We start from the raw sequence: 26,303 nt of genomic DNA, 5'->3' as shown, positions 1-26,303 counted from the left end.
TTGTGGAACAAGGGCCAAAGCAACTCTACACATGCCTCATCAGAAATTAAACATAGGAAGTCTTTCTACCTAGGTGTACACTGGCGTTCTAATATAAAATAGGAAAATAAAAAACAAAATGGGAAAAAGAGTAATATTTACAGGTGACCAGCTTCCAGATTGCCAAGCACCACAGGGACTAAAGCAGCTTGAAAGTTCTTCGGGTCGTGGCAAATGTGCACAAAATGATTCTTCTGCTACTCTGCCATGACCATCCCGGCAGCTTACGTAACGAGCGCGGTTCCCCTTCCCACAAGATGCGGAACACTGCAAAGACAGACCAAACCCAGAATTGTACTATTCTAACCAAACAGGAACATACTCAGGACCCAGAGTCAAGAAACCTCTCCTTCCATAAGATATTAAGTGTAGCTAGGGTGTGTTCCTTAGTTAGGGATGGCATGCTAGTCAGCTGGGCGCCTATGGTCAAATACTGCCAAATATTCAATGAAGTCAAGAACGTCACTGTGTAGTTGGCAGTTTACCTAGATTATTTTCATGATGGTGCCATTTGTTAGCACTTGACTCCCTAGCCCTGCAGCTGTCAAGGTAAGCCATCCTGCACAACAAGACTTCTTATAGTGGCCTTGCTTGAACCCCAACCGGAACAAAGGACCCTGACCAGGAACGGCCCATCTTACTCGGACAGCAGGTGGGCTGTTCTATTACTGATCCTTGCCCCATGCCAAGTCAACCCCATGTTCTTGCTGTAAATTGCAGCCTGTTTTTTTTTTTTTTAACCCACAACTAGTCTGCCTACCCATTATTCTGCTCCTGGGGAACAGGTGTCCTATGCATGGTGCACAATTTGAAACAAGAGATAAGACCAGCAAACAAATGCATAATGTTGTACTATAAACATTGCAAAACAAATGGGCTAAATTAATTTGCCAAAAAGCAATGCAGGAGTTTTTCATCTCTTTTTCATATCAAGAGAAGACAATTCTTAAGATCTTATCCTTATCCCAGTTTACTTATAGAATAACATTTTGAAATGGAGAAGTTTAAGTAATTGTGAAATAAAGAAGGAAAATGCATGTTTGATTGCACCATTGCAACATCACTCACTGGAGTCCATGATCCATATCTCCACTGAGCCGCTTTATCAGTCTGGATCACAGGAAGTGATGTTGGCCACAGCTTGATGGTCTCTGGACAAGAAGCCATTTCACATTCCTAAAGGTGACAAAGTACATTTTGGAAACATGAGACGGCTGGAAGGGTAGAATAAAACTCACTTGTTATTTTTTCACAGCACTTTCTCTAAATACTTGTTTTGCTTACTTGGCTGTCTCTTGGACGAGTTGCAGCGCTGCACTCTCTGTTATCGTCCAAAATAGTTCCATAAATGCCAGCAACACATTTGACTGCACGCACTTGATATCCATGCCCACATGTAACAGAGCACTAAACACAAACAATTCCATAAAGATAGAACAGATTAAACTTAGGATCCACAGAGATAAATGGAAAATTCTTCAGTTCCAACTGTTGCTAACCATGTATTCCTCTTCTTAAATTTCTACAATGGATTCCTATACTGCTTTGAATGAATTTGAAGGTTCTAGCTCTTGTCTTTAGAGCTCTCTATCTCCTGGTTCTCTCTCTCTCTATATATATTCTCTTTTCCCATAAGTTCCTCCATTGCCTATTTGTCAAGTTCTCCACCTGATCCTCAAAGTCTTTCATCAAATATTCTTAGGCCATGTACAAAGACTTAGGCTGTAATAAAGATTTTTTGGAGCATCGTTAACCTCAGTGTACCTGTCCCCCTGTCTTCACAGAAATGGTTTAAGAAGAAGCATTTTAGTGATGAAATGCTTGAAAATAATATTATGTAAGGACTTCTATGTACTCACTGCTCCCCAAGGTCCCACTTGCCAAGCTGCACAATCATTAAGTTCACATGCTGTCACTGAATGTGGCATAGAGTTTGGATTGCAGAAAACGTTTTCCAGTTGTTCATCATTCAGTTGACACCATACTTCTCGATGCCTCATTCCCTTCCCACAAGTCACAGGACACTAGGCAGAGTATCAGAGATGGTAAAAGGATTTGAGTGTTATTTGTTGATTGATTCATGCAGCTTTTATATTACATCTCCTCCTCCAACAAGGCTCTTGGAAGTAACAAACAAAGTAATAAAATCTGCATAAGTAAAAAGAAAAATCCTAACTTTTATTATCACCCGCTATAAGTTCCTCACACTAACAGCATGTTAAACCTATGTTAAAAGCACAAAAATCAGCAAACCTATCATGCCACTCCCTGCCAGGTGTCTGACAGCTGTTTTAGAGGTGGGTGCCTGCCACTGTCACTTTTAAATGTGAGTCAAGCTTTGCTCCCATCCATGGCAGCCCAAAATGTAGTGTCCAGCCCACAGAATTAAGAAATATATTGATTTTAAATGAGGAGTGGGAGCTGGGCTAAGTAATGAGTTTGGGCAAAAGGAATTTAAGTTGAGAAGGGATCCTAGGATGATAAGAACTCCAAACTCAGCCTAAAAGCGCAGTTCACCAGGAATCTCTGGCAATAAGAGACCCATTGGCATTCTGAGTATCCTTAGCACTGGGTGGAAAGGGCTTAATGGCTTCACAACAGTGAAGTCAATCTGCACACATTACCTCGCTCCAATCACTAGTGGTCCAGCTGGGGCACAAGAACTCGTTGCAGCTCTCCGTAATAATCTTTGGAAGTTCGTGACACTCTCTATCTGCCAGCCGGCGACCAAAGTTGTTCATACAAAAAGCTTCTCTGGTTCTCGCACCTCGTCCACAACTCCTCGAACACTGGTTTAATCGAGAAAAGACAAGAAACGTATTATTATAAAATAAACAAGTGTGTGTTAAGGAATAGAAGCACAGATGCACATCAATGCATGCTTTGGGCTGGAAAAGATTTAGCATCTTGTTCTGCGGTTGTTATAAACTGTTGAATGCTTTAAAAAAATTCTTATGTTCGAAAACGGCCGGTGGTTTACACACGAATGGAGCTTTCTGTTGCTTATCAGAAAATACAGTAAGGCTACAGGACACTTGTTAATGCTAAAGCGAATCATAGGAAGGTTCTAGATCTGTACCTCGGACCATCCTGTGTAATGCCAGCTTGTTAGAAGACAGTCTCCATGACAGGGTTCTTGGATTGGTGGTTTCTGTTGATCAGCACAGTATTTATCATCCACTGGAACACTCAGTCCCTTTGAAACAGAGTACTTCATACAGTGGATGTCTAAAGATCGAAACCCCGGGCCACACCGAGTTGAACACTCACTTTTGCCAGTGTTATGCCACCTATAAGTATAAACTATTATATAAAACTAAATATGTTTTAGTGTGTAAAGGTAACCTAAATTATGAAGGTCTTCAAATAGAATGGGGAGCAAACAAACAAACATTAAGCTTACTTTTTTATTATTTGTAATCGTTCAATGCAAGAAACAACAACTCAAGGAATTTTTTAAACACTTAAGGAAATCATATTAAAAAAATCCAAACACAGTGAATTAAATGAGTTTGTGGAACACACACTTCAAAGTCACAAAAGGAAATCCAGAATATGTAACAGTTTGAGTTCACGTTAATCTAGTCATACAATGTGATAAATGTTTATACCTTAATTCACATTCTGTATTACACTGTTCTGTTACGGCTGTGGGACGGGTTATATGCTCACATCTTTGGTCAGAGACCACCAAATGATCACTCCTTCGTATGCATGTAACCTTCCTCCTGTGAAGACCTTAAATAAAAGGTTTAGAAAAAGTTAAAGATGAGATTTATACAGGATGAAAGTAGATTTTATTTCAGGCTTTAATCTCATCAAAGCTTAATCTCATCAAAATTTGCAATAAACGTTTTAGCTCCCCTCCCCATCTACCTTCCTTGTTCACTTCAGAGAGATGACAGTCTCCAACATCAGGGAGGAGACTCAGCACTGATAAAACTGAGGTAGCCATGAGGAGTTCGATTCAGAAGTTTTCACCTCCATTTGAATTAAACACAGCCTGTCATATTATTTGAGCCCAATATGTGGTTAATCTTACCTATGGTTTGTTTGAAACAGACACCAACCTGTGAGTGATGAAGCTGTTGTGTTTAAACAAATATTGGTTAACATCAACCACATTTTAGGACTGAATTACTTACTAAACTGCAGTTAATTAAAACCAGTGAAAGCTGCCCATCTCTTTGCAGTCTTGCCTTGAGGAGGAAGGGAGAAGTGTGAAAGTGAGAGGCTCAACTCAGGTCTATTCCTGCCACACTAGTAGTTTAGCACAACATCAAAACACAGGGATCATACATATAATTTGCAACTTAGTTATGAACAGGACAGCATTCATAAAATGCAAATTTTCTTGCATGGACATTTCATAAAGATGGGAGCTTTTCCCTAAGCTTCTTGGTATACTGAACTAGAAATGCCATTTATTTATTTTTATTTTTTTAAATTTGTTTTTATTGAAAGATTCTCATGGATAACAAGGGTACATACAACATCTCTGTTTTCAATTCATAAGATCTTTTCTACAGGCCAGTTACATTTGGGGTGAGACATTGCTGTGTTAAGCATTGTGAGGTTGGGAGGAAAGAATTGGTGAGTGAGAGGGGGAGAAAGAAGGGGGGAATAATGTTATTTCAATCTTTTGTGTCTGGAGGTTCTTTATTTGTCTGTCTGTCTGTCTGTCTGTCTGTCTGTCTGTTTGTTTGTTTGTTTCGGTTGGTGGTGGAGACGCTGGGAAACCCAGAGCACAGTTGGTAGCATTCAGTGAATCACAAAGTGTTTTGTTTGTGTATGAGAGGGGGTGGGGGGTGTTGGGTCAATTTAGCCATATCAGTCTACATGCTGTCGGGGGGATTGTGTTGCTGTCTTGTATATGTAATAAAAGGAAGCCACACAAGGGTGAAGGCATCCTCTTTTACTTGTCCCCATCTAGTAGAAGCATCATTTCCGATTATTTTTCCATTGTTACAAAGTTTTTAAAATCAGAATTTCCTTGCTTTTAAACAGTGAATCTTAGGAAAATTATGAAGACGGTCTACCAAGTTGCAACCTACACAAAACTATGTTTCACACACATTTCCATGATCAAACCACAGCAAGGTGAAAGAGAAATAAATATAATTTATAGCAGGTTAACAACAAGAAATTTTGAAATATCTTAAAAATCACATCAACCAAGGAAACAACAATACCTTGACACATTTTGCTGCAGTCCTGCCAAAGCCCATAGGGGTCCCATATAAACAGATCCTGGCCTTCTTCTACAGGAACATTGAATGAGTAGCGAATGTCGGGGTTGTATAAATTCCCTACGCACAACACCTAAACAAAGATGTTTTAAAAACTGTTTTTCAATGAATTTTTCCTCACTCCTGGTGCATAAAAAAATGCAAATGCATACTATTATTTAACATATTGAAGATTCACCTGCAAAAGAATCTCCTCTTCCAGCTGGCCAGTGCTGTTTATTCGCTCCACTGTGTTGTTTGACCCACTGTACTCAAAATTAGTTCCGTATATACTGATTTCTTTTTTAGACAAGCTCACAACAAAATTTCCATTCAGGAAAAAATGCCCCTGAGTGTTGGATAATGCTATAACAACATTAACAGAAACAATCACCATTAGTGCATCTTTCCTTCATACTTACATGCATCTTGCACATTGGTAATGATTTAATTATTGCTAGGGAATTACGATATGGAACATTAAAACAAATTCCAAGATTCAATTAATTGTAAGAATTAATCTGATAAATACTACTGAACATGGTAAAATACCACTGAGTCAGCTTATAGTAATATTATGCAAAGGCGTTCAAGAGAGTCTTGGGGCTGTTGGATTTCTCATAGGGAATAAAGCCAGTAATGGATTATCTGAAACACTTACCAAGATAGTTGTCGTCTTCTGGCTTCCCTGAATAGCTGTGCTGATGTATGTCAAGGTTTGTTGCTCCTTTGGGAATTTTTACTACAATGTTATAGCCTAGAATATAATTAAACTTAAATTAATCCTATGAAAGATTATGCTTGTAAACAATAAACTTCCCAAGAGAAGTGATAAACCTGAAGAGAAATTAAAGCAGCTTTTTGGTTTGTTTGTTTTTGTCCCCTGCCAGAATAACAAGTTACCGCTAGATAATCACTTCCAAGGAGCAACAGAAACAATTTATTCCCTATATAATATTGCTTTGTTTATTAATTATCTTAATCACAGGGCATAACAACAAAGACAAAATAAGAAAAAGAAAATTATGTATCTCACAAGTAAAAACACAGCATTGGTAATGCATGTTTGGGTTAAAGGTGGGCCCCAGGTCTGAAAAAAGTTTCGAACTACTGATTTAAACCATTAAAATATGTGGCGCTATACTAAACTTGCTCATAACACTCCAACAGCTTTCCTTTCTGTAGCTGGGTTTGGGAATGAAATGAAAGTGATGTTAGAAATAAAAAAGATTATAATGTAGGGGTTTGAAATTATAGCCTTTTTTGAAAGGAAAATATGTCTGGCATAGTGGACAGCATTGTGGAATGTAGAAAAATGATTTAATGCCAATATTTATTATTTTAATTTTGAATTGTTTGAATTCGCTACTGGAAAAACACAGCTGACTGCACACACACAAAATCAAACTTGAGAATCTGTTTGGCATATGAAAGCCAGTGTCATATGCAATTAAATATGTAAATAGATAGATGGATATCAAGAAACATACCATAATGAGCGCTATTGAAAGTTCCTGCAAGAGTTCTACATGAAGAATCATCACCACCACAGATTCCACATTTATCTCGCCTTGCCTTAGAGTTTAACACATGATCACAGCCTGCTTGCTATGGAAACATGTCAAAATGTTTTTAAGTACATGCAACAGCATTCAATTTACAGGTAATTCAAATTGCTCATTTTAACCTCTCATTCCTCACACCTTGCAAGTAATGATTCATCTAACAATTCTCATAATCAATAATGCATTTGGTGCTGTGTTGCAACAATGACTAGCTTTACTAGTCTATAAAAGAAGATTTCCAAACAAACGAGCACACCAAAACCATACTTCTAATTCAAGTGTGTTACAACAACAAAATATGAAAAGCATAGGTGTGCTGGATTGTGTCTAGGAGCGTGTTCAAAACAAATGGAGAGGTTGTGCTCAGGGGAGGAACAATCAGAAACGGGGGTGTGGCAATAAAAAACACCCACCAGCGTGTCATCACACACTTCATCTGTCTGCAAATGGTTTTTTGTTTATTAATTAGATTTTCCATGCTCAGGGAAAATTCAGGTTTAATATGAAAAGTGTGTGGACTGGCATTTTTATGATGACAACATCATATGGACATTGCTGTACATGTATGTTTGTGTGTGTGATCTGGAAGCTTCCTATGAACTTGATTTTGTGGGCAACAGTTCACAATACCAATTTCAGGATGTCAGTTTTATCAACTCCAACTAGGTTGGGTGTTTGTTTTCTAATGACCACTGTTTTTAGCACTATTTGTACTTCTCTATCTTTCATTTCCCTCTGACCTCTCGCTGTTTACAACTCCACCTCTCAACAATGCACACATATGACATCTGCTATAGTTCATGAAAGCTTATGCCATAATAAATATGTTAGGACTTTAAGGCACCACAAAACTCCTTGCTGCTCTCAAACAGTTTCCAAAAAGATTTGTGTTGTTTTAGTGAACTCAATTACCCTGCATAAGCCTTGCACACATATATCATGAGTGTCCGTTCCACATGGAGTACCATCAACAACCCTGTCTTTCAGTTGATAGTAGGATGTTGTGCCAGAAACACGGCAAAAAAGCTTACAGCGATCCTTCGTAGAAACTGTTGGGACAAAAAAAGCCAAGTATGTTTTTTGTCACATGTGAAATTTTACGCAAATGAATATTTAGTTTAAAGAGGAAGTTTCTCATTACTTACTGCCAGTGTATTTTGGAAGCCAACGCACGGTAGATGTTAGCCCGTTGATGTTGAAATGTTTACCATCAAACTCGGAGCACTGCTGCTCCCGAAAATCTTTTCTGCCTTTGGGACATGAATCAGTATTACAGGATCGAAATTTCATCCTGCGGCCAACGCAGTATTGTCCTCCATGTTTTGGCCTAATGAAAATTGCATTGCAAGCATGTTAAGCAGAGCCAGTCAGTCATATTCAAAACAAACTTTCCAAAGAGATCTTACTGATTTAATCTAAATAACATGGATGGCTTTAAAAGACGATTGGACAAATTCATGAAGGAGAAGGCTATCAATGGCTAGGATTTGCCTGCAGAGGTAATGATGCTTCTGAATACCTTGAAATGACAGGGAGAAAGACTGCTCTTGTGCTCAGGTCCTCCATGTGGGTTTCCTACAGGTATATGGTTGGCCACTGTGAAAACAGGATGCTGGAGTAGATGGGCCATTGGCCGGACTCAGCAGGATCTTCTTAAGTTCTTAAGGTGATGGCCACCATTGCATAGCTTTAACAGACTTCTATCACAACACTATAAACAATATTTTCAGAACTAAACTACACTGCTGTGATTTTCGTTTATTTGAATACACACACACACACACAGCCTTTCAATTAAAAATCTCCAGAGCAGCTTTCAATAGGTAATAAAACACATTGCAAGCATGAATATTTAACACAACTTAACAGCTGTAATGTGCATCATGGTGGGAATACAACTGCAAAGTGAATGGGAATTAAATATAAAATGTCATCATTGCATAAGCATGCATTTTTACAAACCCCACCACATTATTCTAAGGCTTCACTATCCACTGCCAAAATGCCAGGATTAAGAAGAAGAAGAAGAAGAGTTTGGATTTGATATCCCGCCTTTCACTCCCCTTCAGGAGTCTCAAACAAACCAACTATTATAATATATACAATAAAGATAGCTTATGTTTCATTTGGTTTTGAGTAATGCACTATTCATAATTTCTGCCTTTAAATTTCAAAAGACACATTGAAATTATGATCCAAGTATGGTAATGTGTCTTTAAGAGCTCGAACAGGCATACTACTCTTGATAGATGATTCAAAGTATAGCAGTTCGAAAGCATACCAGTGCGAGTAGATAAACAGGTACCGCTGCGGTGGGAAGGTAAACAGTGTTTTCATACACTCTGGCACTCGTCACGGTGTCCCGTTGTGCCAGAAGCGGCTTAGTCATGCTGGCCACATGACCTGAAAAGCTGTCTGCGAACAAATGCCGGCTCCCTCGGCCTAAACTAAGATGAGTGCCTCATCCCATAGTCACCTTTACCTTTTACCAAAGTATAGTCATGTGTTTTTAAGAACTCAGAGGCAAACAGCCATGCCTGCCTGCATCTAACTAAACAGAACAATAAAATTGGGTTCCAGATCAATAGCATCTGTTGTGTGGCCTAAGGGGTTGAAAACAAGCTTTGCGGTCCACCACTCACCTGTTCACATGTGGCAAGTAGCAATTCCTTCCAGGTAAAGTAGGTGGTTTCAAGTAAGTGATAATGGAAAGGCTAAACAGTATGTCATTATCTGATATGCTATGGAAACCTGCTATTAATTTATTATTGCTTTCAGAGGACTAAGCAGAGTAAACAAAGTCTCAATGGACATATATTTAAAATGAAGAACAAAACACATACTCTGGCCGATTGCACAGTCTGGTTGTGCTTTTGATGCCACCTCCACATGTCCTGGTACATGAACTATAGGGTCCCCAGGATCCCCATTCTCCATCTACAGGGAGCTTTTCCTTTTCTTTGCTTACACAAATCCCATGCCGGCAATGCTGTTCAATTAACAAACATAACAAAATCATCAAAATTAGAAAAAAAAACTAATTCAGTGTGCACAGACTCTGATAATCAAATAGGAGAACAGGAATTGATATCAAAGAAAATTAAATTGGTGTTAGAAGATTACTGTGTCATTTAAACACTATTTAACAAACTTTACTTTCAAAATACTATTAACAATTCAGGAATCTGGAAAGTTCAGCATCTAAGCTTTCTTTTATGCATTTAAATGAGATGTCTAGCAATTCAAAAGCAATCTGCTCCTAGTATCTTTCATTCAGAACATCAGAAAATCTGGAAGCTGATATTTTTACACATACACTGTGCAAAGAAATAAGCATGAACCCCAATTTATGCTGATCAGAATAGAAAGCAAACCTAAAACATGTGCAATAAGATGGGCCTCCAATATGCAACAGACTAAAGGAGTTTATGTGTGTAAAACTAGTGTTTATGCACAATGGATTTGTTCCTATGAAACATGGGACAATAAGAAAACCAGCTGTTTTCATAGCACTTGTAGAAACTTTTTCATTTTCCACTCAGACAGGATAGATTTCCTGCTTTCATTCCAAATTAAGGGGTTTATTTTCAGTATGGTGTGCAGCCACACAATCTACCCATAGCATGTGAGTAGACGATGGAGGCCTTATGCAACCATGCCAGTCCAGGCAGAGGGCAAATAAGGTACCTTTAATCAGGGGTGCCAACATGACGACCTCCAGCTATAGCTGGACTACAACTGGTATGGCCCCAACTAATAGTCTAGCTGCAGCCACTGAGAATATTCCCCCTTTACTCCAGACAAACTTGTTTCAACTCTTGGTTGTTGGCATCAAGTTGTCTTGAGAGGCAATGCAAGAGTGTGCTATTGGGGGTAAAGTCAAACCTTTAGAAAGTTACAGCGCCTGCTGTAGAAACCAATAGGCCTCACCTTAAGATCTTAAGAGAGTGGACAGGATAATATGGCATGATACCTGAGAGGGAACTGTGTAGCACATGAAATAAAAGTGGAGCTAGTTTTATATTTGCCTGGAAAGACAATTCTGGAATGTTTGAAGTTAAACCTAGAAATGTTGTACTAATATGGCCACTTCCATAGAACTGGAATAAGCCCATGTTAACATCTGGGATTTAACAGCTTATTCAATAAAGATGTATCAGTTTTTTTATGCTGTGCAGCATCTCTAAAGAAGGAACAAAATGAAGTCACAGTAGAAAAATTACACACCAGACCTATCCCAGATGTTCGTGTCATGCAGTTTTTCTTCAACCTAGCAGTGCTTCAGATATACTTATTTTAATATTTATATATCAAGCAATGCACGCAAGACTTGTAATCCATGAGCACAAATGCAAAGATAGGAGTCCAAATTAAAGGTTAAGAAGAGCCATCTCCACTGATAATTAAAGCTGTGATAATAATGCCTTTTGCTACAGGGTACCCCGATTTTAGGTTTGTTTAGTGTATTTCACAGGAAAATACTTTATGAAATGTTAACTACTGTGAGAACAACTATGTACTTCCCACAGTAAATTCCAGTCATAAATCAGCCACTGTCTGTTCTGGATACAAGGAAAGGGCAATGGGATTTCCCCCCTTGGCGATTAGGTCAGTGGCTTTAACACAGCAATTGCTTTCCCACTCTGCCAACTGCCGCAACTCCTTAGAGAAACCATCCCTCTATTCTAGCCATGCACCTCAGAACACAGCAAGATATAGGGACAGCCTGAGCTTAGAGAAAATATTTCCACAGTCACTCCAACCATTTTTGTTGCTGAGGAGATCAGCTGGAGATTAGCCCCTGTACAGTGGTACCTAGGGTTAAGTACTTAATTCGTTCCGGAGGTCCGTTCTTAACCTGAAACTGTTCTTAACCTGAAGCACCACTTCAGCTAATGGGGCCTCCTGCTGTCGTCACGCCGCCGGAGCCCGATTTCTGTTCTTATCCTGAAGCAAAGTTCTTAACCTGAAGCACTATTTCTGGGTTAGCGGAGTGTGTAACCTGAAGCGTATGTAACCTGAAGTGTATGTAACCCAAGGTACCACTGTACTTGTCCCTGGAATATAACGCTACTAACGACTGCCACTCGTGAGGGCTGTAGACTACCTTCAGGATGCTATAGGAATAGGATGTCTCTGAAATCTAGTTGATGCCTCCACATACCAAAGGCTACTGGTGTTCAGAGACATTCATTCACTGGGACAACAACAGAATGAGAGGGCTATTGTGGGCTTCCCATTGGCACCTGGTTGGCCACTGTGAGAAAGAAGATGCTGGACGAAATAGGTCTTTGGTCTGATTACCCAGTGTAAGGACTCTTATGTTACATGCCTCTACCATTGTCTGGACTGGGTACAGGGAAACACTAGGCCAGATTGCTTTGCACTGCATCTAAACTGCTGATGGGTTTAATGGCTGCCTTCTAGTGGAAAAATGGATTACAGCAGGAAATAAGATACTTTTCCCCTCCAATGGAAGCATAATTCGTTCTGAATTGTTAATTCAGAATTGCCTTCTACATCACAGTTTTCATCCAGAGGAGACCTCCAGCAGTGCACTCCACTAATGAAAAATCAAGATTGATTTCTTTCAGTATTATTGGTATATATATATATATATAAGGATGTAACAGCAGAGAGATAAGGGAGGGCATGAAGACATTTCAAGATAAGGATAGATCTAGATGTGGACAGAAAGCCAGTGATTTAAGGAAAGGGAAATGGTAGGCGTGGAAAAGAAATCTTACCATTCCATGGCCACATTCTGTTCCATCGGCCAAAGGCATGTGCTGCGTACGGCAACCCTTATGAATGCCTTCTGCACTTGTGCACCACAAACGTTTGCATTGTTTCTACCAAACAAACAGGATTTACTTTGTTACATGAGTAACACTTATTTTTCATCAATCTATAGATGCAATATCCCCAACTTAAACTATGTTTTGGTTTTAAGCTACAGGCCAGACCTAGTTGTCAACTGGGAACAACCCCAAGGGTGTCTGGAAGAATGCAACCTAAGGAGAAGGATGTTTTACAGAATATTGGGTGGTAGATATTTGGTAGATCCCAAAGTAGATCCCTTAGCATAAGGCACCGTCCCCAAAATTTGCTCTGGGGGGTTGTGAGAACTCTCAGAACAGTTGTGGGAGAGAAGGGACTGGAGCCAGAACCATTCCATAGCCAGAAGTCCTTGCACTAGCAAAACTATATCATTAGATACCACCCATGTGTCCTGAGTTCGAACACCAATATTCAAATATATTGAATTAAAAATGAAGTGTGCATACATTCTTAAATGTGTCTTCAAATACTTTGAAGGAGCAACCAAGAAAAGATTGTGGTTCTGTTTACATTTTAAAGTGAAAAGCCCTGTTTGAAACATGGACCATTTATCTTGAACATGATCCACATGTATTTTGTACTTAGATATCTGCATGCCAAATACAATCTTGTGGTGAGTGAGGCTAAGAAATCTCTAAATGGTCATGTTAGAAGATACTCAGCCCACTAAAGGTACAATCCTATGGCTATCCTAAAGTGAATAGGAGTTTGGGGGATCTTTCTCTCCATGGCCAAAGCAGGTGGTTCACCTGTTTGTTGCAGCTGCAGAAACCACAACAGCTGTCTCTGCTCCAATGGTGGTTGGAGGGAGAATGGGCATATCAGGGATGTGCTGAGGGTAAATGGATTTAATCCAAAGCCCTCCCATTTCTAACATGCCCTCAAATAATGAAGTACTCCACTTTGGGATTGGGATACTTATTTCCCCTCCCCAGTGGGACCAACAGGAGTTTCAACAGAAGAAGCAGGGGATGAAATATGCTTCTTCCACATTCTGTCAGGCAAAGTGAGTCCATTTTTTATTATTATTTTGGATATGACAGTAACCACTCAGTCCCCCAATCTGGTAGGATTGGTCTGTTACTAATTAAGCTTACATTATAAACTTTTGGTCTTGAGCTAAGATCCAAAGAACTACACTAGGTAAACTTTAAATTCCATTTTGGAATCAAAGGAGGGGGAAGAGGAAGGAAGGGACAAATCTATGTATCTGATAATACGTCTCTTTCTTAGCTCAGTGTGATTAAGAAGTATTCACAAAATACATTTTGGATTAGCTTTTAGATTAGCTTTTGTGGCTTTGCTGCCCCTTTACTATCAAACTCTATTTCGATACTGCATTTCAAGCAATATCTTACTTCTTCTGAATATTGCCCTCTACCTTGGCAACATTTTTTAAAGATGCTACTTTATTATTTTATTTATTTTATCATTATTTTATCTTCCTGCTAACCTTCCTTTATTACTGATTACTGAGTTAACAGAGTTGATGTATTTTGTTTCCATTAAAAGTATTCATTAAATGTTGTTAAATATTTATTTCTAGCTTCTCCATTACCTGGGTCACTAACAAAAGAAACAATTAAAAGCTAATAGAAATCCTGTGGTATGGCACTAAAATGCAGGATACATGTGTTTTCAAGGATAGCAAAGGCAACAAGGAATTACAAATTAAAGAGGGGTGCCAAAAACATTTTCAACCATCTTCTCAGGATTTCAAGATAATTTCAGCAAAGTTTTGAAGTGTTATGCAAGTATTATAAATTGTGTTTTGCATTACGTAACTTACCATGTAAGGACATACTTGTGACCCAGGTCCAAACATAAGCTCACACTGCTTGTTCACATCATAGAGGGAACCAGGCAACTGAGATTGAAAGTCATAGATTCTTCCATTTGGTTTGTCAAGAAGGCATTCCCCATAACCAGTGCTATAATAAACAAACAGAACTTCTCTTAAACGACCCATTGATTTTGACTCAAACATACTTTGTAAATAAATTTTAGGACTGGGGTTGATTTGCTATGGCGCACTGCTATTAAAGAATTCAAATTAATGCAGTGCTATTACAAGAAATCAACTCTGGGTTTGTGAGTTGATGCATAACCTATTTTCTGACACAAAATAAGCACATGTTCAAATGTAATATAGTTGTGTTCTAAACTATGATGAATTGTTTTTACCTTTTGTAAGGAAACCCCAAAATGTTAATTTATTTGAAGCTTTTCTCTTTCTCCCCCTGCCCCTCATTTAACACCTATTTTAATAAAGTTAAAGGTTGAAATTCTGCATGACAGAGAAATCACACAAATGCCCACCACTACAATGTCCATGTGCTAAACATATGCAGAAGGTGGCTGCACTGGAACCATACTTACTCAAGAAATTCAGTAATGTACTTCTCACTGCATTTTGACCAAGTCCATGGGTTTGAATGGTAGTTTAAAGTCGGGGCCATTACATGGTATTGATGTTTAATCCCAACTTCTTTACATTTAAAGCTATCATCATGGGGAACATTAAACCTAATACAAATACAAAACAAATTCAGAAAGAGCCTTTTACTTTTCAATAACGATACGAGCAAACATTAAACCGATGCATCGCCTCATTGATTATGACAGCACTTGAATAATATAATGGTGTTTTAGGGGTTATTTGCCTTTCTAACAACTCACCTATGGAAATATATAATTTGAATCTCAGCAATGTTTTTAGAAACTGGGAATTAAGATATTGAAGAGTAAGAGCTGTGCATATTTGGGGGCAGAAAGTGAAAAGACACAGGCGAGTCTCAACACAATAATATTCTGGCAGATTCCTACACAACAGTATGGTGGGGCAGCAGCGCTCACCTGACCTCTGGCCAGTCACGTTGCTGCTGCTTATCAGGAGGTAAAAGTGGGGAGGAGGCAATGGTAAGATTGGCATAGTACAAACACACTGGCGGAAGCACTCTACTGCTCCCACCAGTGCATTTACGTCTCACTAGCCTTGCCCCTCCCACTCTACTTCCTGGTAAGCAGCAGCAATGCAACCAATGGTCAGATGAGCACTGCTGTCTGCTACTTAAATTCATTTCAAAATACAGTGGTACCTCGGGTTAAGTACTTAATTCGTTCCGGAGGTCCGTACTTAACCTGAAACTGTTCTTAACCTGAAGCACCACTTTAGCTAATGGGGCCTCCCACTGCCACCGCGCCGCCAGAGCATGATTTCTGTTCTCATCCTGAAGCAAAGTTCTTAACCTGAAGCACTATTTCTGGGTTAGCGGAGTCTGTAACCTGAAGCATATGTAACCTGAAGTGTATGTAACCTGTGGTACCACTGTATGCCAGGTTTCGATGTTAACCTGGAGTAGCACAGCGGCCAAGATATGATACTGAGTTATGTCAGAAGGCCAAGATTAAAGCTATTCTCAGCAACACCACTTGTAATGACACGAGATATCTTACGATGTTCTTGTTGGGAATCAGTAAGATAACATACTGTATATGAACCACTATGAACACTCCCAACTTTAGAGTCTAAACTGCTATATGAATGCTAAATATTAGTATGTAACTATAGCACTTCCTTGCAAGCTCATGTTTTTTCAGCCAATCATGTAGAGGCTTCCCTGCAAAATAAAAATAAAAATACTGTGTCCCCTATGTAAGGCAAATGCAAGATTTACTTGGTAGAAAAGACAGACTTACACGTGTCCAAGTTCATGTGCTATTGTGAATGCAGCACTTAATCCATTTTCCTCACTGATGGAACAGCTACGCAGTGGGTCACACATTGTACCCAATTCAGCTAAACCTATAAAATGGAATTTGTTACCTGAATGCGAAACAGGTTATATAGCAGCAGTGTTGTCTTCACAGACAAATACAGGCCTAGGACTGTGATCCAAATATTTATCATCATGTAACCATATGCTTAAAAAGGTTCAAAATATGTTCCAAAACAAGATAAATTACATTAAATACTCATTTACAATTTAAAATAACATTTTTTCTTATTTGCAGAAAAATTGCATGGTCATCTTTTTGCTTTAACTTACCTAAGGTGTCACATTTTTCTCTGGCTCTGCAGATATCTTCCCTTAAAGAAACAAAGGTTTTCTATGAAAATTTCAGTCTTAAAAACAACAGGGGGAAAATATTCCAGATACCTATACATAGTTTTCTGAATCCACCCCCACCCCCCCATTGGAATTCTTTCATTAAAATTTCAATGGTTTTAATGGGCAGGTGCCCCATTTGAGTGGTTCTCAAAGATGTACTTGGAGTAAAGCAGCACCTTGGGATCAAGGCGCCTAGTTGTGACCCTATGCATACATATTTTTTATTAAGATCAATGGCACTAAATTCCAAAAGAACATGCCCCACATGGTTACAGGTGTATTATCAGCCACTCCTCAATCAGATGAAAACTGGAAGCAGATCAGGGGCTTATGCATTCCTTCTCAATATCCCTTCCCCTCTTATTTGCAAATTCCTCCTCCTCTTCTTCTTAATCCTGATTGTTCACACAAAGCTTAAGAGGGCCCAATGGTACTTCTATGCAGTAATTTTATGGAACAGGGATAGTAACGAAAAATGAGTTTTCTCAGATACTGTACCTAGTGATAAGAACTGCAGTATCGTGGTGAGAAGGATGGGCATCATCCATAATGTTTTGTGTCTGCTGCCATAAACAGAAGTTGCGAAGAGTGGTAGCTGCGTTAAAACTGATAGCTGGTCCTTCCTGTGCATAAGTTGCCAAGACAAAACAAGGAAGGCAAGTTTAAATCCATTGCAGTTATATTATAATGTAAGACCAGCTCTGGAAAAGATATCTCAATGGTACATATCTGTATGAATTTTGAGCAAGTAGATGACCAGAAAGACTAGTTGGCAGAGTCAAGGCTGAGCCTGGTTAGCATTAAAATATTATTATTATTATTATTATTATTTATTATTATTTATATGCCACCCTATACCCCGAGGTCTCAGGGCGGTTCACAGAATAAAATCAAAATATAAAACCACAAAATATATAATCAAAATAAAATCAACAACCCAATAGCCTGCCCGATAAATAATAAGCCTGGCCATGTTAATCAGTATTAATAGCTAGATCCCAATTCTAAACATTTGCACCAGCCTGCCTGCCTGCAATGTATGTGCAAAATACTTGGCAGAGCAGCTAGCAAATCTCATTTCAAGCATTTCATTTCAATACTTTTAAAAGCATTAACTTCTGAAAGTACACGTTAAAACTGAAATTTACAGCAAGTTACTCTGAATGGCGAAATGAATGCATTTTCTTACCTGTTCATTGTGAACTACAATTAATTTTACAATCATAATATTTATTTGATTTCCTATACTTGAATCTTTGTAGATTGTAGCAACCTAGATAAATAAAAGCCAGAGTATTAAAATTCTATGGTACTGTACATTCAGTGGATTCCAACATTGCATTGAACATTCATTCAACTCCTCTGCCCTATTTGATTTAGCATGCAATCCTATCCATATTTTCCAGGCACCAAACCCCACTGAATACTGTGGGTCTTACTTAGGAATAATGAAGCATAGGATTGCACTGTCTGAACCAATTTTCATGTCACATTTTCTCTAACTGCAATATATACACAAGCAGAGAAACTAACAAATGCCAGTTGAATGCCAATTCCCAGTCAGAATCAGCAAGACAGTTATTTAGGGCAAATGTAATATGAAAATTAGTTTATTGTCCTGTTGTCTCCAAAGGGATAAACCCATCAAACTTGAGAAACTACTTGTACATTCTTGCCATACCAGGAAAAGGTCATGTATTATGGCAAACTCTAGCATAGTATTCAAATCTCTCCCCTTCCATAAATTCTAGTTATTTTCTAGGTGCAGCAAGTATTTTAATAAGCCTGTATACTGGGTTAAGTTCCTATTTTTCTATTTAATAAAGGCAAAAATAATTCTTATGAGATCATATCTATGCTTATACACACACACACACACACACACAAGTTCCATAACTGTCTTAGATGTAGACCTCATCCACAGCCCAGTTAAGCCAAAGTTCTTTAATTAAATGAAATGAAATAGGTTTATTTTAATCCATATTGTCCTGTACTGTACATAACCGATTAGTAGAAGCAAATCTGACATTATATGTATTCACAGCATTGTTTGCGGATATCTGGGGCTCAACATTCCCCTGACATCATTTTTAGAACCAAATTTACTGTCAAAAAGAATTTGTCACTGGATACAGCCGACCAAGTAATTTGGGCCTGGATCCAAAGAGCTGCCTGGGCTTGTGCCAGGTTACTATGCTAGCCCAAATGAATGGTTTTTTTTTTCTTGAATAGCCATATCATTCCTTCTAAAAGCAAAATGTGTGACCCTATGCCAATCAGCTTGGAAGCAAAACTGGACATTCACAAACAAGGTCTTTTCTGCATACGCAGGGGAACCCTGAGGTATACAGAAGCCTACTTCTTTCCTCTCTATAACCCCTTCCTGCAAAAGTGAGTCAATTTTTCTCCAAATTAAAAATGTTTGCATTATGGAATCCTGGCAGCAAGAGGCTGGAGTGCAGGTGCAAATCTTTTGCTCTGTAACTGTGAAATCCCCTATCTCACAAGGCTGTTTAAGCTGGGGAGCATGTTTGGCTAATTCTCCAACTCTCCTTCTGGAGGAAGACCAGGGAAATTGCACTCATAGGCTCACAGATACACTGCAACATGTCATCAGGTAGGGGAAGGTTGCCATTTGGGGGACGACGACACAAAAAGCCTTTGATCACAATCCTGGAGGTTGCAGTCTAAATGGTACGTTGCTTAAAACAATGACAGGGAAGCCAGGAACAGTTGTCTGGGCTCTACTTTGGTCCCTGCAGGCTGGCAGGGATACAACATTAATTCTCCTCAAGTACCTGTTGGAATACATCTGTAATAATATAGGCTTACTTACTATTGACATTAGCGTTAATACATAATGTTGCAAGTTCCGTCCATGGTGCTGAACCATTCTGGCATCAGCCGTAACCATCACCTCTACATATCTTGGATAGGAAAGGAAACGTTTCCTCCGGGAATGTGGGTTGTTTCTATCACTCTTGACAGAAAGGTTTTTAGAAGCATATTCTACAACAGTGTGCTCCTGAAGTACATTGATGTCTTTCATTAAGCTGCTCTCATATGGAAATAGTAAAGTGCTTTTCTTTGGCTCTTCTGCAAAACAAAACAAACAATTACTATTGCACATACAATTTGCAAGGCTAACACCCTAATGCTAAACATATTTCTTGCAGTCCCCTTGCAGCTTAAAGGATCACACAGAAAGTGGGGGAATCGGCTTGAAGAATGAAGCTAAGTTTTTGTCTGTTTGGATTTCAATTCCTCCCTCTGCCCTTTATGTGCTAGGCTGAAGAAACAAGTTACTTCCTTTGTTTAGGTGTTAACTCCGAATTCTGGCATGTGCGGGCTCACACCTGAGTTCTCTGTTGCTTCACATGCACACTGCTCAGTCCTTATCTCTTTCAGGTTGTTTTGGGGGATAGTTTTTTTAATATAAAAAACAGAAATGGGATTTGCTTGCATAGTTAAGAGGACCCTTTGCATGCACAGGAACTCAGTTCTGCCCTTTTTGCTTTTCTTGCTTTGGGCACCATTGTACAAACAAGGGAACAGATAGAAAAGAAGATTGGAATGTTACCAATCTGCCCAAAAGAGAACAGAAACTAATCTATGCTCACTTCTCTATGTATGCCAATAAGCAGAGTCAGGCTAGCATAGAAATTTGTTTACATTCAATGTCATTACTACATTCAATAGCTAAGATTTCAGCTTGGGCTATTTAGGCAACACAAGCTCTTTCTCTGCCAGTCAATAATTGCCCACAGGCACCTTATAAAGATCCAGGACGCATGGGAACAAGGCCAACAATCCCCAGCACTGAAAAAGAAGCCTGAATCAGTCTTGCTCATATTCTTCATCCCATTCCAAACAAAGATGGGGATGCTGAATACCAAAAGAAAATGTGTCCTAAACTTGCTAGTTTGCCTGAAGGCTTTCCTATAACGCTCTACTTCTGTTGTTCTCGGTGGATAAAGCAACTCTGAAACTTGGCATTTGCTACATAACGCATGCACAATAAGAACAAAAGTGTTATTCCAAAACCCATTGGTTAGAAATCCAGACACCATATGGCAACACCTGTGCGTGGAGACAGCAACCCTTAAAGAGGCCTCTTCACTGCTGGCTGTTATCCAGTACATAGTGTGCTTCTTCGAGTGTGTAATGCTTATGGAATATTGTCTACCACCTTTCTTTTTTCCAAGTTTCAATTTCCCTCAAAACAAACTTTAACAAGAGTACCCCTCTTGGTGCTATTGTACCCACTACCAATGTTTTATGTACTGTGAATCTTTTTCTGCTTAGTTCAATGGCTTAGCAAAAAGGTTTCTTTTCACAGAAAAAGAGGTTGAGAAGATACAACCCATTTATACACAATGTGAGTTATCAATCACAGCATTAGGGAACAAACAAAAAAAATGGTTGAGATGCAGTGATAGAAAAACAACTGGCCAGTGAAATTAAAGATACGCAAAATTCAAAATACAGGAATGAGTCACAAAAATGGCAGACTGATAAACTGTGAATTATAAAGTAATAAGCTACAAGTATTACATACTTATAAAACTGCCTTCCTACCTAGCTATATGGGGGGGGGGGAGACTTTCATAAAGAAATGGCAGTAATGCACAGTGATGAACATGGCTTGGAAATTAAGATGCTGAAAATACTCCACAAGAAGAAATAATTACTCTTATAAGAAGAAACAGTTGCTCTCATATGAAACAGCGAAGAACTAATAACACTGCCTAATCTACACAAAAATACGGGATTGCACCACACAGACCTTCCTAAGGTGACACAATCTTCTTGCTAAACATACATTTCCCTACCTAGTTTTCCATGAATGAACATGTTATATCTGAAGACTCACTTTGCAAAACTGGTATTATATGTCTTGACCACCTATGATACCATTATATACACAATAAAAATTCCAATAGATTTCTACTCGCACTGTCTAAATCCCACAAAGTTCAATGGAACAGATTTCCAGTTACCGTAAATGTGTATCAGATTGCAGCCATCATTTTTTAAACAGCTATACTGCAGGGTGGACACCAGGGGGTGACAAATGTAAAGGATAGAGAAGCAGATGTTGCTCTGATGCAGGTGGAGAAGAGTGACACCACAAACAGAAGGGGGTGTCATAGATTTAATTTAATGCAATCTGAGTTTGATTAGTCACAAATATGACATAACCACCAAAAATCTCAATAGGCTACATACTGCACAGCCCTTGCAAACCCTAGTAAGCCCTTGTACGACTCCTGCTTTGTTTGGAGAGAGATAAACCAAGATCCTGAAAGGAGATGCAACATTAAGCCAAATCTTAGGCTTAAAGTAAAGGTAAAGGTACCCCTGCCCGTACGGGCCAGTCTTGACAGACTCTGGGGTTGTGCGCCCATCTCACTTAAGAGGCCGGGGGCCAGCGCTGTCCGGAGACACTTCCGGGTCACGTGGCCAGCGTGACATCGCTGCTCTGGCGAGCCAGAGCCGCACACGGAAACGCCGTTTACCTTCCCGCTGGTAAGCGGTCCCTATTTATCTACTTGCACCCGGAGGTGCTTTCGAACTGCTAGGTTGGCAGGCGCTGGGACCGAGCAGCGGGAGCGCACCCCGCCGCAGGGATTCGAACCGCCGACCTTTCGATCGGCAAGTCCTAGGCGCTGAGGCTTTAACCCACAGCGCCACCTGCGTCCCTCTTAGGCTTAGGTCTGCATAAACTCCCAGAATTTATTATGCTTTATTTTGAACTCAGTAGTTGTGATTTTGTGGGATTTGGATTTTTCCATTTTCTAGCAGCAGGGTGAGTAAAAAATGGAGAAGTAATTTGAGGAAGCAATGGAAAAGTCTGATTGGCAGGTGATGTTGGGAGGTAGTGTTGGCGTATAGTTATGTTGGACACAGAAACTCCACTCCCGGTACAATGCTGCCTCTTTCCCTAACCATAAGAGGAATCACGGTATACAAGAAATGCCTTTTTAAACAAAATGCACTGAACAGCAAGTTCAGTGAATTCCTATGTATCAAATTAAGAAACAATTCTGCACATGATGAATTGCAGAAAATTGCCAGTCTTGCTTCATCAAACCAAAATTGAAAGGCTAAAGTATATCCTAAAGCATTCTGCCTTCATTTCTCTCTACCACCCTACTTCACAAAATACTGTTTAAGGGGCATTCTGCATTATTCACAATTGTCAGAATATTCTTAATCTGTATGCAAGCCCTAGGCTGAGCACTTGGCAATGGTGCCAACTCTCAAAAACACATGTGATCTAGTTAAGAGAAATGCTGCTCAGACAGCATATGTTAAAACAACAGCACGTATCTACCATTTTTGCTCTTTCCAAACTTATAAACATAAGCCTTTTCCTTCAAAAAGCAAACAAACGCTTATCCATTTTTAATAACAGTCCCAAGTTATCTAATTGAAAATCATACGAATTTCCACTACACAGGAATTACTGGAAATGCTAGGTCCAATTCCTGGAAAAGGAATGGACACTGTTCAGTAGCCAACCAAACATGGCGGGGGTGGGGGGAGGGAGAGAGTATTTTGGCATTATTTGATGCCTGATCAGCCAAGTGTCACGACACACCTCCAGACTGCAAAGCCTTTTAATGAAAGGAAGCCATGTAAGACTAAACGAAGGAAGAAAATGGCCTGTTCACATCTTCCAATTAAATTTCTAAAGCTAAACAAGAACTTTATCCAACCTGATTCTGCAATTAAACCCTGCTTGGTATTCTCCATACAAGCGCCATTCTCCTCTGGAACTAAAATACACAATACAATTTTTAAAAACAGTTCTAGTCCAATCATACCAAAGGACACTGCAGCCTTTAAGATGGAGCATCTAATAAAGAACATGGAAGAAAATGCTGGCCAGGTCTCTTGAGTACAGATCAGAGCAGCCGTATTTTACTAACCAGCCAACCTTTCTTAGATGCCAGCAGTAGCAGATCATGTCACTTCAGCACAGATACTGAGGGGACAGCTACACTGCAGACTTCAACTAGTTTAACCGTCTTTCCCTGCTCCACAGGAAATGGGAAATGCAGTTTTGTGAAAAAAGCTGAGGCTCTCTAACATAATTCTCTGTCTGATACCAATTCCTAGAATTCTATGTGGTAACAAGTCTGTTAAATGTGAATTTATTACTTAGATACACCCTTCATCTTCAACAATCATGTACAGCAGGTATAGGGAACCTTTGACCCTAAGTTGTTGCTGAACTACAACTCCCATCAGCCCCTGTAAGCATGACCAATGACCAGCATCTGCAGGGCTAAAGGTTCCCCACATCTGACTTTCAGCATCTTACCCAACACCACCAACATGACAGAGAAACACAAGCATATCTCGATGAAGACTAATATCACCATGGGATAATATCAACAAACCACTGGTGATTCTAACAAGATAATAAATATATTGTCCATCACTGTTTAAGATTTAGTTGTACCTGAAGTTTCACAAGGTTTATAGGAATTCTGATAAGAATCTTTCTTAAATTCTTCATGTTTATATATTAGATGTGGTTTATTATGGTCATCTTCTTGTTCATCTTCAGCTGCTGTCATCAAAGGTTCCAAAAAGTATTCACCGTCATGGGACTTAAATGTGCCCATCTGAAAACGAAAGAGAAGGTGTCACTGGAGAAGCTGCAGCAACCCAAATGTGAGTAGGTTAATACCTTTAAAAAAGTAATCACAGTTGCATTATTTATTATATGAATTAATGGTCCTTAAACCTTACAGGAGGGACGCGGGTGGCGCTGTGGGTTAAACCACAGAGCCTAGGACTTGCAGATCAGAAGGTCGGCGGTTTGAATCCCCGCAACAGGGTGAGCTCCTGTTGCTCAGTCCCTGCTCCTGCCAACCTAGCAGTTCGAAAGCACATCAAAGTGCAAGTAGATAAATAGGTAACACTCTGGCGGGAAGGTAAACGGCGTTTCTGTGCGCTGCTCTGGTTCGCCAGAAGTGGCTTAGTTATGCTGGCCACATCACCTGGAAGCTGTATGGCGGCTCCCTCGGCCAATAAAGCGAGATGAGCACCGCAACCCCAGAGTCGGTCACAACTGGTCCTAATGGTCAGGGGTCCCTTTATCTTTACCTTTAAAGCTTACAGGCAAAACTGGGATTTCAAGCTTTTTGATGATGCTGAAACACTGATGTTGCAATCCTATATGCACTTACCTGGGAGTATGTCAGAATGAACAATATAGGGTTGGCGTATTTCAAAAAGTGAAAATCTGGACACAAAAGGCGGGGGGGGGCAAAATCTAAATAAAAAAAGGAGATGTTTTTGAGCTATTTTGGGGGAAATTCATGCTGAGCTCCAGGGATATGTGCATTTATCAGACCAAAATCAACCCAGGCTTGCCCAGCTGCTTTGATGATTCTAGATAACATTTGGTCAATCACGCACACAGACACAGACACAGACACACACCCCGTGGTGGCAGCAACACATTAAAATGTTTGCCCTATCAACTTTTGATGGTACTTTCTGTGCCTACCATGGTGACCAATCAGTTACGGTTCCTTTGTTCACTCCCACCGTTCCTTGGATAACTGTAGTAATTCTAGAGCTAATAAATGCCAACAAACTTATTATAGGATTGCCATATTTCAAAAAGTGAAAATCCAGACACAAAAGTTGTCGAACGCTTTTTTTTTTTCTGCTTGCAAAGTTGTTGAGCTTTCTCTTTTTTGGGTGGGGGAGGAAGGAAATCTCTTCGATGAACGAATCCCATCTATGTCCAGGAACTTCCAAATGCATGGCAGCCAGAAGACATGCCCAGGATTTCATTATTATACTTGTAGGTAGTTTCAAGAAAGCAAAGATAAATGTAAATTAGAGACCAAAGCTTACAATTCTAGAAGTATTGCATATTTAGTGGGATCTGGGTTAAACACATCAATTAACAATTTAAATTATCATCAGAATAAGTGAGTTGCAAATTCTACTAATTTACAAGTGACTGTACTGCAGATAGTTACGTCAGTCATCTACAAGAGCCTTTATCTGAGTGCCATATCTAACTTTTAAAATCAATTATTGTATACTAAGAATGTATATTAAATTAATCGCTCTCATTTACAGCATTTTTGGAAACTGAACAAAATGTTTCTGATGTACCAGGCACAAAATTCTAGAAACAGTTGCACAATTTACTCCTGCCTGGAAATCTGTAGTAGTACAATTACAGATCTACGTTCTTATTTTATAACAGCACTGAAATGTGTATTAAGGTATTATAGTTTTGCTTTATGAACCTTTTCATTTTCTCTAGAAACTGTGGTCAGTGAGAATTCATGTCACCTGAGCACAAGAGTGTCTGATTTATTATTATGCTGAATGCATACCATGCTGAGCACTGGATGGTTGGCAAAACAGCATCCACTACAGTCTGGTTTTGCAGGCTAAATTGCAGCAGCTGAAACACAATGTGGTGTGGGCCTTCCACCAAATAATATTTTACTTTGATGTTGAACCAGGCAAACCAC

General features: G+C 39.4%; 1 protein-coding gene across 4 annotated transcripts in view; it reads right to left on the bottom strand.

The window, feature by feature from the left end:
- The window catches only part of ADAMTS20 (ADAM metallopeptidase with thrombospondin type 1 motif 20), an 83,321-nt gene that overhangs the window by 35,703 nt on the left and 21,315 nt on the right, over positions 1-26,303 (bottom strand). For 3 of the 4 annotated variants that reach the window (XM_079994020.1, XM_079994019.1, XM_079994021.1), the window contains 23 exons: positions 24,257-24,422; positions 19,622-19,881; positions 17,975-18,058; positions 17,284-17,408; positions 16,723-16,763; positions 16,373-16,478; positions 15,053-15,199; positions 14,463-14,604; positions 12,580-12,684; positions 9,676-9,821; positions 7,978-8,159; positions 7,745-7,881; positions 6,758-6,875; positions 5,929-6,024; positions 5,467-5,633; positions 5,232-5,361; positions 3,651-3,777; positions 3,119-3,329; positions 2,664-2,828; positions 1,899-2,063; positions 1,324-1,446; positions 1,108-1,215; positions 142-306 (listed from right to left, as the gene is read on the bottom strand). In XM_079994020.1, the coding sequence (XP_079850146.1) occupies positions 142-306; positions 1,108-1,215; positions 1,324-1,446; positions 1,899-2,063; positions 2,664-2,828; positions 3,119-3,329; positions 3,651-3,777; positions 5,232-5,361; positions 5,467-5,633; positions 5,929-6,024; positions 6,758-6,875; positions 7,745-7,881; positions 7,978-8,159; positions 9,676-9,821; positions 12,580-12,684; positions 14,463-14,604; positions 15,053-15,199; positions 16,373-16,478; positions 16,723-16,763; positions 17,284-17,408; positions 17,975-18,058; positions 19,622-19,881; positions 24,257-24,422 (3,216 nt within the window). Of the gene's footprint in view, positions 1-141; positions 307-1,107; positions 1,216-1,323; positions 1,447-1,898; positions 2,064-2,663; positions 2,829-3,118; positions 3,330-3,650; positions 3,778-5,231; positions 5,362-5,466; positions 5,634-5,928; positions 6,025-6,757; positions 6,876-7,744; positions 7,882-7,977; positions 8,160-9,675; positions 9,822-12,579; positions 12,685-14,462; positions 14,605-15,052; positions 15,200-16,372; positions 16,479-16,722; positions 16,764-17,283; positions 17,409-17,974; positions 18,059-19,621; positions 19,882-24,256; positions 24,423-26,303 lie in introns of those variants that run through there. The other variant, XM_079994022.1, reaches the window with a different exon arrangement.

Source organism: Podarcis cretensis (assembly GCF_951804945.1).
Source record: "Podarcis cretensis genome assembly, chromosome: 10".
In the NCBI taxonomy this organism is placed as follows: Eukaryota; Metazoa; Chordata; class Lepidosauria; order Squamata; family Lacertidae; genus Podarcis; species Podarcis cretensis.
This window is presented reverse-complemented; position numbering and strand designations above follow the sequence as displayed.